The sequence below is a fragment of the Drosophila gunungcola genome (genome assembly GCF_025200985.1).
Source record: "Drosophila gunungcola strain Sukarami chromosome 2L unlocalized genomic scaffold, Dgunungcola_SK_2 000008F, whole genome shotgun sequence".
Lineage (NCBI taxonomy): Eukaryota > Metazoa > Arthropoda > Insecta > Diptera > Drosophilidae > Drosophila > Drosophila gunungcola.
In genome coordinates, this window is record NW_026453163.1 from 2,692,194 (window position 1) to 2,713,145 (window position 20,952).

The window sequence follows — 20,952 nt, forward strand, 5'->3', positions numbered from 1 at the left end:
TTTAATACTCTTGCGATCAAGGAGTACATCCAAAAATATATAAAACCATTAGATATCAAACCATATAAGGCAAAAAAAAAACCGGATATAAACAACATTCTTCGCAAACAACCAAAGCTATCAACACGACCGGGAAAATTTTTAACATGGTCATAAACAAAAATACGCTTTGCAAGATTTTAAGAATCTGTCTGTTACATTACGCGAATAATCGGTATGGAATTGTACGGTTAGTATGTCAGATGTTGTTGTTATACTACACCGCGAATATGGAAGGTTTTTCTCCTCTTAAATCTTACTCCCTAGGTGACTATTCAACGAAAAAAGTACATACAATAATAATTGCATTCTTCTTTTTACCCTTCTCCTTTAAACCACTTTCCAGGAAGCTTGGCCAACTTTCCTGGCTGTTGGCCAGTTAAGTCAAGACAATAAAGCCATATCCCGGCGACACCCACACTTTTCCCAGATGCCAGGCATCTGGTCTGGTCGGCGTCATCAGCCAGGTAACCCAATTAACCGGCAAAGACATAAAACGACAATATTTCTTAGTGCAATTGAATGCTCAAGATACCCCCGCCCAGCCGCAGTGTTAGAAAGTGGCTCACTTTCGTTACACTGCACAACAAAGTCACGTTCCGCGAGCAAACACTCACCGCCGCACATAAAGAGCAGGAAGAATGCGTGTAATCGAATCTTGAAGACTGAAAAATAAACATGTTAATAATACAATTTTATGATTAATACGAAATGAACTGCAGCCGAGGCGGGAAAGGGCGAAGCAGGGCGGTGAAGGGGCAGGGGCATTCGGCGGAGGAGATGATGTTGCTGTTGTGCCGTCGAAAAGTGCGTGGGCCGTCATACCTCGTAACCACTGAAGATGCTGGGATGGGAACAACTTGAGCGGATTTGGACAAGGGGAGCGGTGGCGATGGCGGTGGCGGCGAGGCTTATTTATAAATCACGCACATAATGAAATTTCAGCAAGTGGTCGCCGCTGTCCGAAAAAGCGGCAAAATATGCAGCGTTGATGTGGGATAGCATCTCGGGGTGTGGTGTCCGTGTCCGCAGTGCATGATATATGCACATCTGCATAATGCTGCACTCCAGCCGACTGTCCGCTGACATGCCGGCGACATAATGACGAACAGGTCGCGGCAGACTCCAACTCCCCCTTAGATACTGTCGTGTTACGCATCAGTCTCTTGTCAAAGAAGGGAGGGGTGGGGACCGCCGAAAGAGGGGACACTTGTACTGCATAAGTAGCCATTAATAGGTGCCATATGCATATCGTTTTGGGGTCTAGCTTTTACGAGTAGTTCGGTTGTTTTAAATGCCTGCAGAGCGTGCCGTTTATTTACGATCTTTGTTCCAAATGAGCGAACGTCTCCCTTCAGATGTGAGGATACCGATCGCGATGGGGCAGTGGAGGAGGCCGAAAAACAAGCCTGGACGCATTATCGAAAAAGGGTTCACATGAATGCGATTTAATGGCCTTAAACAGTTCTACAATGTATGTAAGCATGTTTCGGAATTGAATTTCGGTTTAATGGCTCAAACATTGCTGGTTTAAGGCAGGCAGTCCAACTTCCCTCATTTGACGAATTTATCAGTTGAAAGCATTCTAAGGTAAATCGATCAAATAATATTGTTTTATACTTTATGATTTACATACACTTATGCGCTTAGGAAACTTTAAAAGGAAACTAAATTCCTTGTATGGTGGAAAGGAACATCAAAACATCTGTAATTGAGTGCATAAAATTGATTCGTCAGCCAAAAATGGTCCAGTTATAATTTTTTTGCCAACATTTTAATAGCATTTTAACAAAAAAGGACTTGGAGTAGGCTGGCACACAGAGTTTTTCTATCGGTCAAAAAGGTATGTGTTTGATTTTTTAAGGGGTTATTTAAACATAAAATATAGTTTACTAATATAAATACAAAAAGCCCAAAATAATTTTTTGTCGAATATTTTTTGGCTGTAGGGGTGCAAAGTTCATACATTTGTAAATGTGCTACATAAACATGCTATATAAAACATGTTTCTTTTCTATTTAGTCAATTTGTTAAAAAAAAATAATAATAATAACACACATAATCCAAAGGCATATCCATATTTATGTACTTTGATCCTCACTTTTGTCCATTACCACTATCCGCTCACTTCCTCAATTATTCGATGGCGCTCTGGCCACACTGTCGATGTTTACGCAAATTTCGCACGTGGGCGTCTCAGCTTACTCACGCGTCAAATCAAAAAGAAACACAACACAAACGAAGACAAAATGCTGCTGCTGCTGCTGCGACGCTGAGTTTCTTCGCAGCAGCAGCACAACTGCGGCGCAACAAGTCAACAGCTGAGAACAAACAAACTGCAGGAAGGCAACAACAAGTTGTCGCTGCCTCGGTCGACTGCTACGCCGACTGCTCTGCCTCTGCCTCTGCCGGCGCTGAGACTCGATTACTCCCTTCGCATTTCAAAATTTGTAGTTTCAGTTCGCGTTGGCACGTTGAACAAGGCGGTACGTGTTCGTGGTCCTTCGATAAATGATCAGTGGTCAGTGATCGGTAATCGGTGATCGGTGATCACCTGGTGGAGGATCTCCATATTAATCAGTCTCATTGTATTTTAATCGTGAGAATTGCCGGGATCTATGACGGTTCTTAAGTGTGTTGTTCAAATCACCGACTATAAAATTCAAACCACCGATCCCCAAGCAGCATCCTCCAGCTCCACTGCCATTTCCAAGGTGTCCAAGATCGCGGCGCGTTCGCCTGCTCGCTGTTAATAGCACAAAAGTGTTTTAATTTTTATTGGCACGAACGGGGCGAGTCAGTTGTGGAGCAGTTGTCGTTGCCGGAGGATCGCGTCGCGTGTTCGCCTCCTCGCTTCTTGGTCCCATAAAATCAGCTCCACGCCATGTTCGCGTGTGTCCCCATTCCACCTCCTACCTGGTGTATTTTGAAAAGGGTTTAATTTATCTAATGCATCCGTTTCGTTATCGATTCTTTTAGTGTGAAGAGCCTGCGATTTGTTTGATCTTTGGGTCAGCAGAAATAATAAAAGTGTCTGTGTGTGAGGCCGTCCAGGAAGCGACGGAAAAGTGTGGAAATACTCGTGAAAATAACTCAAGTCGTTTCCATTCTAAATTGCGCGTTGACAGCCGCAAGTGGCGCAAACAACCCCACCACAAGGAGCTGTCAGTCCCGCCAAGCAATTCACTTGGATCCGCTTCGGCAGTGGGGCACTTCTCAGAGACACGAGCAACGTCCTTGACCAAGAGGTGAGTGTGAAGGTGGGCCATCGCCATATCTCCGTGCTGGAGGCGCTCAAGAGTGTGCTTTAAATAGGCCATGTGTGGTCAAAATCTGGGTTAGCCTAGTCACTGGCGAAATAAGGGCGAATAGTGGTCAATAGTGTGAATGGTTCTTTATTTAATTTTTATACCCTTGCAGAGGGTATTATAATTTCAGTCAGAAGTTTGCAACGCAGTGAAGGAGACGTTTCCGACCCTATAAAGTATATATATTCTTGATCAGCATCACTAGGAGAGTCGATCTAGCCATGTCCGTCTGTCCGTCTGTCCGTCTGTCCGTCTGTCCGTCCGTTTATATGCAAACTAGTCTCTCAGTTTTAAAGCTATCTGCATGAAACTTTCCCAAAAGTTGTCTTTCTATTGCAGGTAGTATATAAGTCGGAACGAGCCGGATCGGACGACTATAGCATATAGCTCCCATAGGAACAATCGGAAAAATAAATGAAAAAAAATTATAACTTTGCTGTTTTTTAATTTTTTGTTTAGTTCTTCGACATATAGTAATGGTAAAATATTTCCGATTTACGGTTTAAATTTCATCAAAATCGGACGACTATAGCATATAGCTCCCATAGGAACAATCGGAAAAATAAATGAAAAAAAATTATAACTTTGCTGTTTTTTAATTTTTTGTTTAGTTCTTCGAGATATAGTAATGGTTTAATATTTCAGAATTACGGTTTCAATTTCATCAAAATCGGACGACTATAGCATATAGCTCCCATAGGAACAATCGGAAAAATAAATGAAAAAAATTATAACTTTTCTGTTTTTTAATTTTTTGTTTAGTTCTTCGACATATAGCAATGTTTAATTATTTCAGAATTATGGTATAAATTTTATCAAAATCGGACGTCTATAGCATATAGCTCCCATAGAAATAATAAAAATATATAAAATAACTATCTAATAATTGAGCTGCAAATAATCATAGTTTCAATGTTTTTTTTTAGCACATACTCAAGTAAATCATAATTTAAATGTTTTCAAAAGTATTTAATTAATGCAATAGCTGCAAGGGTATATGAACTTCGGCTTGCCGAAGTTTGCTTTCCTTCTTGTTTTTTATATAGTTCTACTCAAAAAATAGAGTAGCGATTAAATTCTTGTCAAAAAAAAAGCTTAAAAGAAAATATTTTTAAATGAACATAATAATATAATAATTATATTTTTATTATTTTTTAAAAAATGAAATTAAATTGGAAGACTATTTATACATATCGTACAGTTTTTAAAATATTTTATTTCAATTGTTAGTAATAATTCTAGCAAACTCTTAGTTGGAGTATTACTTAGCACACTAAGCAGTAATACATTTAATATTTAGTGTGAGCAAACACTTAAATATTATTAGGCAACTCTTTAGTTTTAGTTTACTTCGCATACCCATTTTGCTTGTCGTTCAAAATTTATAATATTCGGTTTATTTTTGCAGTATTAAACGAAAACACTTAAAACCGTGTACAGATCTCAGATTGAACTATTTTTATTCGTCTTTATGCCCGATCATCGTCGTCTTGTTGAAAGGCCTATTTATGGATATTAAATCGCCATTTTTATCTGATGATTAATAATGCTAATTGTTGTTGTAATTCAAATACTATCGATACATATTAATTAGCCACACCCAATTCAACCGCAATCTCGCCGCTAAATCGGCCTGTGGCATCCACATAGACCGAGCGACATTAATCTAGTGGAGATCTTGAGATCTCATCTGCATTGGCGCCATAAATACTGCAGTCGAGTCATAATTTATTAATTATCGGACTTTCCACACATCTTAAAGCAAGCCGATTGAGGTTTATGCCTTTGGAGAACTATCATTATGTGACCATATGAGGCCAGAGCAAAGAATACTGTTGTCCACCAAATATGAATTGTTGTCTAAAACAGCAGCCACTCATTGTTAATGACCGACCAAATTAAGCTGAAAGCGTTCCCCTATTTATTATATTTGTTTAATTTTATTTGTCTTGATTTCACAATCACTTTGGCGTTTCTACAGGGCTTCGATCTGCTCTGCTACCCAATTCCAAGCAATTCAATTAAAAGACGCCCACATCAGAGATCTCCATAACAATTTATAACTGCCTTTCCGAAGCACATCTTAGACTTGTGGCTATTTTATTATTTGATCATATTATTCAAAGTCAGTGGCGACATGACCAGAAGGGGTTTTGGCCTTAAAGAGATAGTAATTAATATTTAAATGATACCTCAAACAAAGCCCCAGCATCTTCAATCAGAGCATTAAAATAATAATTTATTTATTTGGATACTGTTTGTTTTTGTTTAAGCTAAACTTTCTTTTCAATTGTCAATTCAGATCGATATGTTCAGTTATGCAATGAGAAGTGACAAAGATTTCTGTGGGTAAATTAATCTTTAACTGTTCCGTATTGTATTTTAGATGGCTCTGTCCAAGCATTGATACCCTACTACCACACACTGATGGCTCCTTAGACATGGTAATATCTTTCTGACCATATACAGAGCTTGAGTTTGACATTATTAAAACATAAATAATATTGCCATTGTTGGTATTGGAATTTCCGCTTGGCAGCGAGTTATGAGTTCATAAACAAATGCAAATTAAGTGGAAAATTGTTGCACCAGCAAATTAGCGCATCGTCAGAGGAAAGTCATTTAGACACCAATATCCGACCTTATGCGGCGAATCAGGCTAACAAATTATAATGTTTTGTATTGGCTTGATCTTATATTTGCAATTCAAATAAAGCTCAGTCACAATGGAAGCTGAGGCTTTTTGTGTTGGTTGTTTGGACTAGCGGCGTCAAAACTGATTCAAGTCAAATGGAGGCGCAGACTTCGTTTTAATGGTTCATCAACATAAGTTAATGGGTTTTCGGTTTTGGCCTAATGATAGATTAAACACATTCTCAAACGATTTTACCAGATCGCTAACTAAAAAATGAGCTAAAACATATACCTTTTCAGGGCTTGAAATATAAAACTAATAATGGGTTGACCAACGTAAAGAAAGAATACCTTTCATAAAATTTCAGTATAATTAGATATTCTGCACAGATATGCAAATATTTAAATGACTGATAGCAAGGCGTTGTCTTACCAACACCTGCCAAACATTATTTAATTATATAGCAGCCATATTCTTATCATGACGTTATTTGAATCTTATGATTCTATGTTCTGACCATAATTTATAAATTTTTCACATATAATTTATTCATCGTGTGTGTTAAGTTTATCGCTTGAGTTTCAACATATTTAATTAGCATTAGATCAAAGATAACCGTCACAAGGCAAATCTCAAACTAAATTTTAAAAACTTACAATTTTTTTATGCATATCTTACACCTACAATTTCAATCATGTTTTTCCGATTGTGCAACTTGTCAGGTCGCAATTACTATATAAGAAAACTCCAACACCCGGTATTTAATTGACAGACCTTTCAATATTTTGAAATAGGACTCCACAAAAAAACTGAACACATTTCCAGCTGTCAACTACTGCATTTTTGTGGAAAATAAATAGTCAAAAACTAAATGAGAAAAATCCGACAAAAAGACCGAGCCGAAATTCAAATCGATACAGATACAGAAATCAATAAAATGAGGACGTCAAGTGCCGCTCGAGACTGTTGAGCTCGATTTTGACTCCAATCTTGACACTTTCAAAACATCGATGGAAAAAATGGTTGGCTTGCGCCGGAAGTTATACAAAGTCTATTATGACGAAACCAATTTATCAGCCAGCACAAAATCAATTCAGTTTGCTGCCTCCAATTATAAGGTGCCTGGAAAAAATTAAACAAAGGCTAAAGAAAGTTGGCTGCAAATGAAAAGCCGCTGAAGAATTTCCCTAAGTGGCTAAGCCGCTCTTTCCCTCGATTTTTCACTCTTTCTCGCCGCTCGTGATGCGTAGGCGCCGGCATAGATTTTTTTCCATGTCAAGCCAGCCACTGACAGCAGGTTTGCCAGCCGTTCGGAGCCCCAACTCGAACTGAAGTTTTTGGCTGGGCATTTAAGCGCGGCTGATTTGATTTCAGTGACACGACGCCTGCGGCGGCAGCGAAACTTGTCCTGCCCACACGCGACTGCGGCCAACAGCCATCAGCCATCAGCCAACAGCCAACATCCAGCAGCACACAGCCGCGCATGCGCAGTAGCTTCGCAAGCGTTTTTCGCTTCGTCTTATTTTTGCGCCGTTTTAAACGCCCTGGGGGACGCGGACACTGCGGTTGCATGCTGGCCCGATCGGCGAGAGAGTCAAAATATTTAAATTTCTAATGCCTCACGAGGGCCGGCACAAGAGTGTATCATTAAATCATCCGAATCACAAAGACAATGGAGTGGCTTGGCCTTGCTACTTATCTAAAAGTTAAAACAAACCACTGAGTATGTAAACAAACTTTTTCAAAAACGGCTAAAAATAGATTTTCTGCTGTAAGAATCCCAACCTTTTTAAGTGGCTGATTTAAAACCCCCTCTTCCACGTCTTGTATAGCAAAATCGGTAAAGCTTCTTTCATTGAATTTTTCAATATATATCTTAACGTTATGACTATGTATAAAGTTAAAAAATTGCACGTTATTTAGCAGTCTCTTACACCAACAAAAATTTTCATAGAAACTAAACTATTGTTACATGAATTTTAAACTTTTAGGTACGAATTTCTTAACAAGATGAGTATTAAATTTATAAATAAATAAATAATTAATTAATAAATAAGGCCTTTGACTACAGTTTTACACTGTTCAGTATAGAAAGGTAGAAAAGTTAAATGTTGAAGACACACTTATTAAAACTAAACTTTAGGAATTAGTTGGTATGTTGTTTTTAGATAAATACATACAAAAGTTGAACAATTGTTAATTAAAAAGAGTTTGTTTCATCATTTTAATTTGTCTCAATTTAGGCAATGCAGTGTCGCTATTTTTACCTAGACTTTGGGTAAGAGCAAATAGTACCTTTCCCATTGCATTATTCCCTTTTTGTTATTATAGGTTTCAATAATATTATCGTAGGCTATAGATTTTGATGTGAAAGTATAGGACTGGAAAGCAAATCAAATATTTTTGTATCCGAGTGGAGTGCGATTAATTGCAGTTTACCTCTTTCACTTATTGTATGGTAAACACCGCTAGAACATCCCTCGTGAAAACTGGCTATCCAGGGTTCTCGTTTCCCTACCGCCCATCTCTCCGGCCTGCCATTTAATCTGATGAAAATGACTTTTCGATAAGCATCAAATTTCCTTTGATGATAGGCCAGAGACGCCTTTGTCACTGTCGTCTACCGGTGACGCTAAACTTGTTCGATCGGCTCGGATCAGTGAGGGGTCTAAGCCGGCTAGTGGGTGAAGATGCCGTCTAAAAACCCCATCTAATCCAACCCTTTCAGTTGCGGTTGTGGTTGCCGGTTGATCGCTTTGCGGCTTCCGTGTGTGTTTGGCTTTGCTTAATTAAATGTCAATCAATGTACTCGTCGGTTTATGGAGACAGACTTTGTTTCTGATTTGTCCGCTTTACTGAGTAGATCTGGCGTCGTCTTCATGAAGCTGACGATGCTGCTGTCGATTTTGCTGTTGACTCTTGGCGTCCGCATGGCGAGATTTTGTTTTGGGGCCCCAAGTTGACGACTGCGTGGGCGCTGGACAAAGATATATTCTCGGCCTATGCATGATCTACGCCGAACCGATGGCATTAAAAAGTATTTAATAAATTTCTGGCCCGAGGATTATGTGTTTAGGTGAACATTGGAAGGTGTTTCCACTTCTGGTTTCGGGTTTTCTTTATGTTCGAGGCGGATTACTCGGTTGACATTTGGTGGGAAACGTTCTGGCTGCGTTTGGTCCGGATCGGTAGCCGGCTTACTACTTAGCTGGATATTAATAAACGTTTCAATGAACACTTGACACAGATCTGAGGCATTACGCTTGGGTTAAGTTCTTGATAACCTTTCCCAGAATTCAAAGTAGATGAAAAACTTTGACGTCATAAGACTAAGAACTTATGGGAATGATTGGACGAAATCTTTTTCATCTGGTATAATCTGACTAACATTTGTTGAATTTTTGTCCTATCCCCCGCAGATTTATATATTTTCCAACTGAAGAAAGATTTATTTCAACGATTATGTCAGTGATTTTTGGTTGTTGGTATATGCCCCTGATAAGATACAACAATACCACATAATTTTTGAATAAATTGCTCTTTATAGTTATTTAATATACGAGTATACTCTGATACAAATAAAAATGGAATAATAAAAATTAATATCTGACTATTGAATATAAAACGATATTTTAAATATTAAAATTTAATATGAAATCTAAATATTAAATATTTAATATTAAAAATTTAAATTAATTTGGAAAATATTAGATTTAAAGTAGTTCCTTTTTAAAATTAAATATTACAGATATTTAAATCGAATCCGAAAATAGTTAAGTGAAAATTTAAAAACTTTTATTAATATTTTCATTTATAAAATAGCTTTAATCCGCAATGGATGAAGATCAAAGGGAAAATATTTAAATTGAATACAAATTATTTGGATTTACTATGTTTTTCTTACCAGTGGAGTGTTATAGTTAGATTTAATAGAAACTAATCACTTTTGATTACTTTTTTTTGGGAGTTTACGCATAATTTTGCGCCAGTTATTGTAAGTGTAGAAAATATAGCCCAAAATAAAATTTGTTTTCTTATTTGGCAGGGTTTTCAACTGCCAATCTTGATATGTCTAGGGGAATAAAAACCCTAAAATATTTTCGAATGATCACAGTCCGGGATCTGCCACCGTTTCTTCCCATTTTATTGCTTGGGGAGACCCATGCTCTGGTAATTGCCATTACACCCATAAATGGAACCGATCCTACAGCCCGTCCACTTGTGACTCAGTGACATTGTAGCCAAGAGAACGAGAAGTCAACAACAGCAATAACAACTGCCACTATAAATCCATAACTGTCAGTCAACATTTTGGACCAGTATCGGAGAAGTTGTCGTCGTGTCTTGTATGGCCAGAACGCCATTTGCTTTTGGCCCGGCTGCGACTTTGGGTCTCAATGGCTGGCTGGAGCATCGGCGACCGTTACCACATTCCTGGGACACCTCGCGCCAAAGCCAACAGCATCTCGGCCACATTTCTCGTGTTTATTTAACCATGAAAGTTTTGTAATGGCTGGGAGTTGGAGGATCCACTCTGGGCTGGCCTGAAGCTCTCTATCAATTGGACTTGTGTGCTATGCCGTTTATAACACTTCCTGACGTTTGTGGCTGCTCAAGTGATGAGCCAAATGTTTAATTGCAACTGCGTATTTTCGGGTAATGAGTGTGGAGTCCTCAACCCGTTTTCTAATTCGTTTTACGACTACTGCTTGGTAAATCAGAGAGTAATTATTTACACAAAAGATATAGTTCTACACCCTATTTTATTTTATGGATCGTTAAATGCTGAATTTATGATCCCTAAAGGAGGTGAAAGCTTTTTCGAGTCAAGGAGTTTGTTTAATAGCGTTCTTTAAAGAAAGCAGATGGGAAAAAATGGAGTTGCGAAATAGTTGTAGATCACTTCCTCATACAATTTTTCAAATCATAAAATTAATTAGGTAAACCCAATTATGCCTAGCCCTTCTAAGAATTGGTCCCAAATACCCGAAATTCATCACCTTACGCAGAGTTTCCATCAACTCTTCCCCGAAACTTCCGCTGGGGAAGCACCTGAAAACACACCCAGGAGAAAACAAGTCTGAAGACACACATTAAATAAACATTTATTTAAGTTAAAGGAGGCATGCAAGGAAGAATGATTGCGAATATCCAACATAAATCTCAGAAAGCTCAAAGAATCCACAATGGGCACCCAAGAAAATTACAACAAGAAATAAAAACTTAAGCTCCGAAATGCTTTATGATGATGACGCCCACATATGGCCAAATAGATGAAAGATTTAGGGGGGCGAGCGATACAAATACATTTGAGCAGATATATATAGGTGATACCCGACCAAGTACTTCCGGCAGAGTAGGGAGCGAAAATTAAAGGGGGACTTGGACAAGCTTGTTGAAAATTTCAAAAATGCAAAATATTTATCTATCGCCCTGTTCTGTTGCTCTGTTCTGGTTAACTCGTTTCTGGCTAAACAGATTACCTTTCAATTTTATTTATTTTCTTTTATACGTTGCTATTGCTGCGCAGTGTTTTTTACCGAGGCGTTTTATTTTTAAACGCAAATAAACAACCACCGGTTGAGCACCAAGATCTGATTTTCTTCGCTTTATCGTTTCTTTCTTTTATTTATATTTCAGCGGACGGACAGATTCTGGAGTGAGGAGCCGGCACCCCGTCCTTCACCTCCGCACCCAAAAATACAGAAGACAACAGCAACAACGACGACGACAACGACAACGATGAATTGGACGCGCGTGCTGCTAATCGGGTTGACCGCCTTGGCGCTGACATTTCTGGAGGTTGCATCACTCTCACTCGATCCAGGTAAGTGCCAGCGATCCACCTTCCCCGCACTTTGCATTCCAGTAAACTCTTTTGCACTGGGAATAAATAGGTTAATGTTGCACCTGAATTCAGATGAAGAAATCGTGGCTCTCCTGGTATTTTGGGTTTATAAGTTCAATTCACTGTTAATCAAGCTGTTTCCTATTTTGTCACTTAAAGAGTTACATACAGTAAAATTTAAAAAACTTTAATATTTTTTAAATTTTATTTTTCTAATGTTCATATATTTAAAAACGCACATAAAAAATTTCATATCGATCCGCTGCTTGAAAGTACAAAGTACAAACTTTAAACGCTTTTTTCTCAAAATTATGTTTTCGAAATCGGTGACCAACATTACTCGAAAACGGCTAAACCGACTAGTCTCAAATTTAAACTCGAGCTTTTTAAATATATTTTTTAATAAATAATCAAAGATTTTTACTCAACGATACTTATCTTTTATAATCAATTCAAGCACTAAGTTTTAGTCAAAAATACCTTTTTTTTACGAAACGACATTTAATTAAAAAATGTTTTTGCTTGTTGCTTAGATTATTTACTATATTTATCATTACTTTGACGAAATCTGTTTGGTTTTTTAACTTCGGAGGATACAGTTCAATTTGAGATTTGAGTTATATGAATAGATATTATAAAAAAGTTTTAGTTGCACAGTGTATGCACACATTTGTACAGTTTTCTTAGTTAACCAAGCGACTGCTTGCCACGGCACCATCGTCAATGTTTGTCGAGAAACGCCCGAAAGACATACTTTTGGTTACCAACTTGGCGATTTATGTAAATGTCGAACTCAAATCCCAATGCAAAAGTCGCCAACTGACAGTCGGGTCACTAGTTGTGGAGCTGGTGACCTCCCCGGTCCGTAGATGGTGATATTTCAGACCGATTGCGAGTGGGGGCCCTGGCCGGACCATCTCGCGACTGGAAATCGCGACTTTTATGCCCATGTCCTAGGTCCACCTCCATGTCCATGTACATGTCCATGTCCACATTCTCGTCGTGAAGGTCAGCTGGCATGAGCCTGTCACAAGTCGGTCGCTGCCAGCATGACAAATAACCGCACAAATGCGTGAAATTCTATATAGAGTCGTCTCGATGGATTCTTTTGCCCCACGGATTGTGCAAATACGGATCGGTCCCGATTATGTCTCGTGTGTGTATTTGGGTTAACACGGCCCGCGGTATTAGAGGCAATCTCCCGGGGTGACCAAAATAAATAGGCCCATGTTCCGTGTCCGAGGTGTTGTAATCCGTGGCAGGCGAAAAAACCGATTGCCAATGTTTGTGGGCAAATAGAGCAAGTGGCTAAGACTCGGTTTACTTGAAGAGATTAACAAACATGACCCAATGAGGATTTGGGTACCTTAAGGCTTTATCACTGTTCGCATTTTGTTGTTTGTTTGGTAATCAATATGTGTGGCTCCGGCAGAACGGAAGTTGTTCCTAACAGTATCGAAAGTGATCACCGAAAACTGATCCAGATAAGGCACGAACCTTTGCAACCTTTAAAAATGTGCCTGAGAATGTCATCAAATTTAGATTGCCTTTGCCGAGATTGACATTCTTCGTCTGTGCAAAGACATTCTGCTAAGTATAATTTATTAAATAATTTGGTACATTTTATTGAAAACCTTTAATTTGTATTAAAAATAACACATTTTTTTTGAAATCGATAATCATTTATTTTTTTCTCATCCACAGTTGCTTCTGCCGAACTGGAACAGTTCATTCGAAAAGGAGATGTTGTCATATCAACGCGTCACATACGGTAAGAAACTACAACCTATTTGGAAAAAATCATTTGTTATTAGCCTACATAAAAAGGGAAATAAATCAAATACTAGCAATTATAGATAGTATAGTGTCTGCAAGTTGCCCGCTATTCGTAAGCTTTTCGAAAACGTTATTATCCCCCATTTGCAACATTATCGTAGATCGATTATATCTCCATGTCAACATGGACTTATAACACGCAGGTCTACTACGACAAACCTTTAGGAGCTAACATCGTACGTTATCAATGGCTTTAGAAATAACCTCCAGACTGAAGGATTTTAGCAAGGCATTTTATTCCGTTAATCACTCGCTTCCTGTACGGAACTTAGACTTATTAGGGTTTTCAAACTATTTTCTTAAATGGATTTCGAGTCCTTTTTAAAAGCTCTGTCCCTAAGCTAATCCAAGTAACTGCAGGCATGCCACATGGAAGCCACCTTGGCCCACTTCTTTTTACATTATTTATTAACGATCTCCCTTTATCTTGACAAAGTCGCGCGTCCTTATGCACGAAAATGACGTTAAGTTACAAACGGATCTTGACGCCTTTAAAACATGGTGTTGTGAAAATCTATTGAACTCAAATAGCGCTTAATGAAAAACAATGACATTCCATCGGGCCAATCCCCACGTATACTATGGGTGGTTTTGAGTTGACTAGAACTACACAAATTGATAACCTTGGCGTTCTTCTGGACCCAAAACTTAAATTGGTTGACCACATTTCCTCCATGGTGGTCAAAGAAATTCGATGATCTGTATGTCACAAAACCAATTTTGTATTACTTTTATTTGTAAACATATTTTAGGGGATGTGGAGTATACAGAACTACTGGGCCGCCTACAATTCTCAGTGTCTATTCGTATCACTAGGAACTATATTCCCCTTATTTTGAAACATTGTATATCGAACTATGATATGCATGAACCATTAAGAGTACTAGGCTATAATAAACTCTATCATATTATTTATTGTACTGAACCTTTACCAATTTTAAAAGCATTATCTTTACCTTACTTAACAAATAATTAGTATTATTAGTTGTTATTTTAGTTTGGTATATATTTTGAATTGGTCTGTTTACTGTCCCTTTTCTTTCACCTTTCGTGATCCCGTTTTTATGACCCGATGGGAAGAGGGCTCCGCGCGTAACAAGCTTTGCTTGGTGTCGTAATGACCACTTTTTTGTACTAAGTGCATCAACGTCCGAATATTATACAAAAACAATACTGACTGATCCTCCTCACCAATTAGACCTCGTCGAAAGTTGCACATCTCCATAGAGGCCCTCTTTATGATCGACTTCCCCATGCTGAAGCACAAGATGTCGTTCTTCCTGGACCGCAAGCAGCAGCGGGTTACCCTGGACATCAGTGCGAATGGAGCCACCGAGTCCCGGAACTTCGACATACCCAACATCAACGAGACGAGCACCATCCGATCGCTGGCGCTGCAGTTCTCCAAGAACCGCATTACACTCTTTGTGGACTGCAAGGCGAGCACGCATCACGACATCGACATGAACCTGGCCAAACTGTACACCCAGATGGACGATCCGGTGATCAAGCTGGTGAGTGCATGGGCCATGCCGCCAGTGGGGCCGAAAGTGAGTGACCCATTTCGTTGACAGTTCCGTGAGCGCAAGTATCCCCTCCACTTCGACGGCGACATGGAGCACTCCCTGCAGCGGGCCAACTGCCAGAAGGGCATGCAGCGGCGGGGCAATCGCCGCATGCTGCGCAACAAGATCACCGAGCGTGGTGAGTAGTTCTAGACAGCCCACTCGGTTATGGGCAGTCTTTGGTTCCTTGTACTGTCTAGGTAAAAAAATATGAGGCTACTTGTTACGTTTCCCAGTTAGAGGTTTTGTGTTTATCTTAAGAATGAGCTATGTAAGGTATTTAGCTATGAAATATTTTTATTTATTTTTGTTTTCCAATGAGTTTAACACAACTTAATCCCATTTTTTATTTATTTCGCAAATTTGCTAACAAAAAAAAATTACTTCAATGCTACTTGAAGATAAGTTGGTGGAATCAATAAGCAAATATATTGTTAGGTTTCTTTTGACATGTTTTTATAACCAGTCTTAATTGCCAGATCAAACTGTAGCTTCGATATATTGATTTCAAAATTATTAATTTTTTTTACCTATATTACCTATAACCTATATATTTTTTACCTTACATAAGTATATATTTCCACAAATATCCAAGAAACTAGTTCCCTTTTCAACACTAGTTTTGGGTGCATGCGGAAAAATATGGTTCTATTTGACTGGAATTCGAAGTTTTCTTTGAATGAAACGTTTCTGGTCATACAACCCATTTCTTTCTTTTCTAATACCCCAAGTTTTTTAAAAAAATTTTGCTCATCAACTATTCTAATTTATTAAGAAATATATTAGATATTTTAGCATTCATGATTAAACAAATTTTAGATAAGATTACTAATCACAGATTAATTTATGGTAATATGAAACCAAAATTATTTATTAGTCTAGACAAACAGACATAAGTGAAATTGCTCAAACAACGAAAACTTACAAATTTCATTACAAATTTATACTCATATATTTTGAGTAATTTGGTATAAAACCTCTTATTTTTGTCTTGGCTTATTTTTAAAGTACATGATCTAATTAAACTTATTCCTTTTATATTTTCCTCTTCGTGTCAATCATTGCAGAGAAGAACAAGAAGCGAGACGTGCGCGGCTGGTACGAGCCAACGATCGCCCGGGAAGGAGTCGTGGACCACAGACACCAGGAGGTGCCCACGGACGTGGAGCGCGGAGACATTCCCGTTCTGCATGGCGATTGCGAAGGTAGGTTGCTGGGCAACTGTATGGCGCTCAGCCCAACCACCCATCACCATCACCTCGGCAGTCAGCTATCAACTGTCAGTCGGTAGTCCACAGGCAGTCAACGGATCTTCGCCCAGAGGCGTGGTCCCTTCCAAGTCGAGGGCTTCCTACGGCTCCGAGGGTTGGAGCTAGATTAGGTGCTGGTGCTAGATTAGGTGCTCGCTTTGACGAAATTATTTCGCTTTTGGCAGTTGGCGTTTATGCCACTCGAGCAACATAATTCAATTAAGCCAATGTGGTGGAGCAACCTGAAATGGGGTACGTGTGTGGGTTGGGGAACTGATTCGGGTGACTATTGCGTCGAGTGGGGGCTTGAAATTTCAATGGCATGTGCAAGTGAATGAACGAGGCCTTGACAAGCATTAAAGGCATTCTCAATGCAATGCTTGTAGAACGCCTTCATATCATATCTACGTGGCAAGCCATTCTATGGTCGAATCTGTACAACACGGAAGTTACTTATCAATTTCAAATTCTTGCGGCTCTCAGGTTTCGCAAATTCTATAAATAACCGAATTTTGGTAGTGAAAGAATCAGTTGTTCTGAATAATGAAGAAACAACTCTGTCAAAATGAGAGAACTGAAGTTGATTAATAATGAATAGAATAAGGAGACCAATATGTGGTATCAAGTGAGTTAAGTTAATACCCATATTGTACCCTTCTCCCTTACCAAGTTGCTTGTCCTTGAGCATTATGCTCTTCATCAGGTCGCCTTCGCTTAACTCGCTAATGCCTTATAAATCTGGCAAGCAATTTATAATATCTATGGCTGTGTAATATAGCTATAAGTACCCTCATCGATGTCGCCGACTTGGCCAATAAGCCGCCGCTAAGTGATCACATTCTGTAATATCTGGAGAGGATGCCGGGTTTCGAGGCGCCCACAGAGCAAAAACACTAATGAACGTCGAGATATGACAAAGCCCATGCAAAGCTGCACTCGTTTCGTACGTTGCCTGGTGTCGAGCCGGCATAATTATTATTTATCTGGCTCAGAGCAAAGACACCAAATTGGTAGCCAGCTCCGATCTGTACCCACACAACCTACATACAGACATGTGGTCTGGGTTGTACACCTTAAAAAATTATATTTATATACATATATAAATAGTAATAGCAACATAAACAGTAAAAATAAAAGGTCTCTAACATATACAATATAACCTTTATAATTGATAAAAAAAAACAAGAAACAACAAGAAAATCCTAACGATCGAACCTTATAAATTTTAAATTTTCGATTTACAATTCTTTAACGTAAAGGGTAATTTGGATCAATACATATTTTGTGATGTTCGGACAAGTGGCTTTTTAGATGGGTCTGATTTCGTCACTACCTGAACGGTCGTCCACAGTAAAATTTGAAAGTTTTTCTCTATTCTTGCAAATACATATGTATTACATTTTTTAGTTTGAAAATCGAAAATTTTTTTGGATTCTTTATAAGATTTATATTGTTAAAACACGCCTAAACAATATGTGATTTTTTTAAGCTAGCTTTTATTCAGAATGCTTTTGTTTTCCGAGTGTAGTTGACGTGAGTACGGGGCGGCATATAAATCGCAAAGGCAACGACAACGGCATATCGTAATGAATGAATTACGTGGCCACGCCGACGACAAACAGATAGAAGCGAAGGTTGCCCAATGTAACCAAGTCGAGATCGAGATTGCTGAGGCGAGGACCCGAGATGGAGGAGCGGAATGAGTGGCCCCCGATCCGAGTTGGAACGGATGCGTTTCGGCGTTTAGGCGGCAGCGTTTTCAATGTTGACAAAACTCACTCAGGCACTCGGCCAGGGAAACCGACAGAGTGCCCATAGAACCGACCACTAAGTTGGACTATTTTAGTTGTTGCCATGTGTCCTACATGGTGTTGTACAACTTAAGAGGCCTAGAGATGACAGATCTAGAAGCGATATATTGCAGACTTAACAAGGATTACAATGAGAAATTAAGATATCATGAAATTCTAGTCCATTTATTGAGGTTTCAGCATTAAAAACATCTCTATTAAAACTATTCGGTGTGATAGGCTTTTGGCTTGTTTAAGGTATGAGTCTGTGCTACAATATTGGTGGAGTTTTGTATGTAAATGAAGAAATTTGTCAGACTTTTATGGTCGTTTAAAACAGCAAATGCAAAGAAATGTGTTTTATGTGTAATGTTTATGAGAAATTTGAAAACCTCAGCTGTTTATTGCCTACTGTTGTAGATCGGAAGTGTTTGGCTACCTCTGATATGGTCATTATAATTGACCGACGAATCACTCATTAGGCAGTTCCACTTCCGGTCGCGAATTCTCGGCCAAAGTAGTCACATGCATAGAAAATTAAATAAAAACCAAATAAAGCGAAGTGAATAAAACATCAAAGAAAACCTACTCACAAAACATGCATATATCTAGTACCTAGATTATTCCATTTTGTCCAATTAATCAGCGCACTGACTCATCCCTCGTGAGGAGAGAAATCGGGATTGGGTGCTCCGCTTTGTTGTCCCATTGCATTAAGCTCCACTAAATCGGCGAACGCATTAGCAGCTGTTCAATGTCCCGATGCAAGGAGTCCATTGGAGCGACAAAGCGGATTAGGTTGCAATCAGGGGTTCCCACTCCGAACGCTGAAATGAGTGCGATTTTTGCATCGGTTAGACCTTAATCTTGTCAGACGCTTGAACGCTTCCCACTCACATTTGCCGACTTTTGCCAGGGTGTGGATGGTGTTCGTGAAATATTGTTGCTTTACCCAAAGTCCCCGCCGAACCCGACTTATCTCAACTGTAACTCTGCTCTCGGGGCTCTGCCCTTTGTTCCAAACAGACGCCCTCGCACGCTCGCTGAGCGATTTACTGGCCCTGGTGAAGCTGCTCCGCGAAGACGTCGCCCACCAGCGGCAGGAGATTGCCTACCTGCGAATGCTCTTGGAGAACTGTGCCGGCTGCAAGAATCCCCTCAGCAGTGACAACCAGCTACGCATCGAGCCCGACTGCCGTTCCGCAAATCCCTGTTATCCTGGTAAGTGGGAGCATAGGATTAAGTTAACATTACGCGGTAACCAAATGCTCCATTCAAAAAATTTAAAACTTTATTTGCTAGCCAACTAATGATACATCCATCAAATTTCAGTCGAGCATTAACTTTAAAATCGTTTCTTCGAAATTGGTGACCAAATTAACTTAAAACTACTTAGCTGATGCTTCTGATATTTAGCAAATTTTTCTTAACATTAGAATTTAAAATGTCTTTAAATACTTGTGAAACGTATATAATAGATGTACTTCTAGATAATATGTATAATGATCATTAACAACAGTTTTGTAGTGGTAACTTCTAATTAATTTAGTAAATATTTGAATCAACATTTGGTTGCAACCGTGAAAAAACTTTACAAAATACTAGTAAATGTATTTGGTAAAACATACATTAATGTGATAAATAAATTATTTTAGAATATTAAAGATTCGTTTTCTGAAAATGCCATTTTTAATCAAAATAAGTTCAAAACTACTGAGCCGATCTTTTTGAAATTTAGTAGATCTTTGTTGGCATAAATATAAATAATCAAATATATGTACTTCTACATAATATTCTGATCGGTAAAACAGTTTTATAGTTTTCTTAAAAACAAATTCCCGCTGCAACTGGGGGTAGCCCCAACATTTGTTTGCAAGCATGAAAAATTGTAATAAAATACTATAAAATATATGTATTACCACCAAAAAAAATCAATTTAATAAATACATTTAAGTAACTAAGCAATAAAGATTCTGTCTACAAAAGATTCCTTAAAAATGTAATTATTTGGTGGTCTCCATGTTTTTTAACGACAGAAATAAAATTATTTTAACAGTGAGCTCTGGATATTTAAATCTTTCATTTTATTAAAAAGTATTCAAACTGTGTAATGTTTAAATTAAATTTGTTAGAAACTTTAAAAATTGTGTAATATTCAAAAGAAAATTTAAATATATTTCTTAATATTATTTCAAAACTTCTACTAAAAGTTTCCTGTCTCTTCCAAATATATAATCCATTTAAATATTTACATTCACATTCACTTACATGCTAAATCTTGTATATATTTTTAGGCGTGGAGTGCCTGGACTCGGCGGCCGGTCCCAGATGTGGCCACTGCCCCATTGGCTTCATTGGCGATGGCAAGACCTGCAAGCCGGGCGTCACCTGCGCCCACCACATGTGCTATCCGTAAGTCTGTCCTGCATCCTTGTGTATTCCTGTGCTTGTGCGAGCCAAATTAACGCGGCTTGTGGAGTTTTTAATGGCGTCAAGGGCGTGGCCATCGCATCCATGTTAATTGTATTTGTCATGCTGCGACTCTGAGGGCTTAAAAAGCGCCGCCAAGCGAGGGCTTCGCGCTGCCCTGACTGTGCAATTATTTGCATTTGGCCTTAATGGCAATTTGATGTTGTTTATGGTTTGATGGTCTACAACAACCCTGCGACTCCTTGACAGCT

General features: G+C 38.7%; 1 protein-coding gene across 6 annotated transcripts in view; it reads left to right on the forward strand.

Moving 5' to 3' along the window:
- Nucleotides 1–2,441: 2,441 nt before the first annotated feature.
- The window catches only part of LOC128253267 (cartilage oligomeric matrix protein), a 31,201-nt gene continuing 12,690 nt past the window's right edge, over nt 2,442–20,952 (forward strand). The window contains exons 1-9 of one of the 6 annotated variants that reach the window (XM_052981531.1): nt 2,442–2,560; nt 3,019–3,287; nt 11,623–11,809; nt 13,535–13,601; nt 14,865–15,180; nt 15,241–15,370; nt 16,299–16,436; nt 19,298–19,492; nt 20,566–20,683. In XM_052981531.1, coding sequence (XP_052837491.1) covers nt 11,725–11,809; nt 13,535–13,601; nt 14,865–15,180; nt 15,241–15,370; nt 16,299–16,436; nt 19,298–19,492; nt 20,566–20,683 — 1,049 coding nt within the window. In that variant the 5' untranslated portion in view covers nt 2,442–2,560; nt 3,019–3,287; nt 11,623–11,724. Of the gene's footprint in view, nt 2,561–2,852; nt 2,932–3,018; nt 3,288–7,533; nt 7,706–11,622; nt 11,810–13,534; nt 13,602–14,864; nt 15,181–15,240; nt 15,371–16,298; nt 16,437–19,297; nt 19,493–20,565; nt 20,684–20,952 lie in introns of those variants that run through there. The other 5 variants (XM_052981532.1, XM_052981530.1, XM_052981535.1 and 2 more) reach the window with 5 other exon arrangements.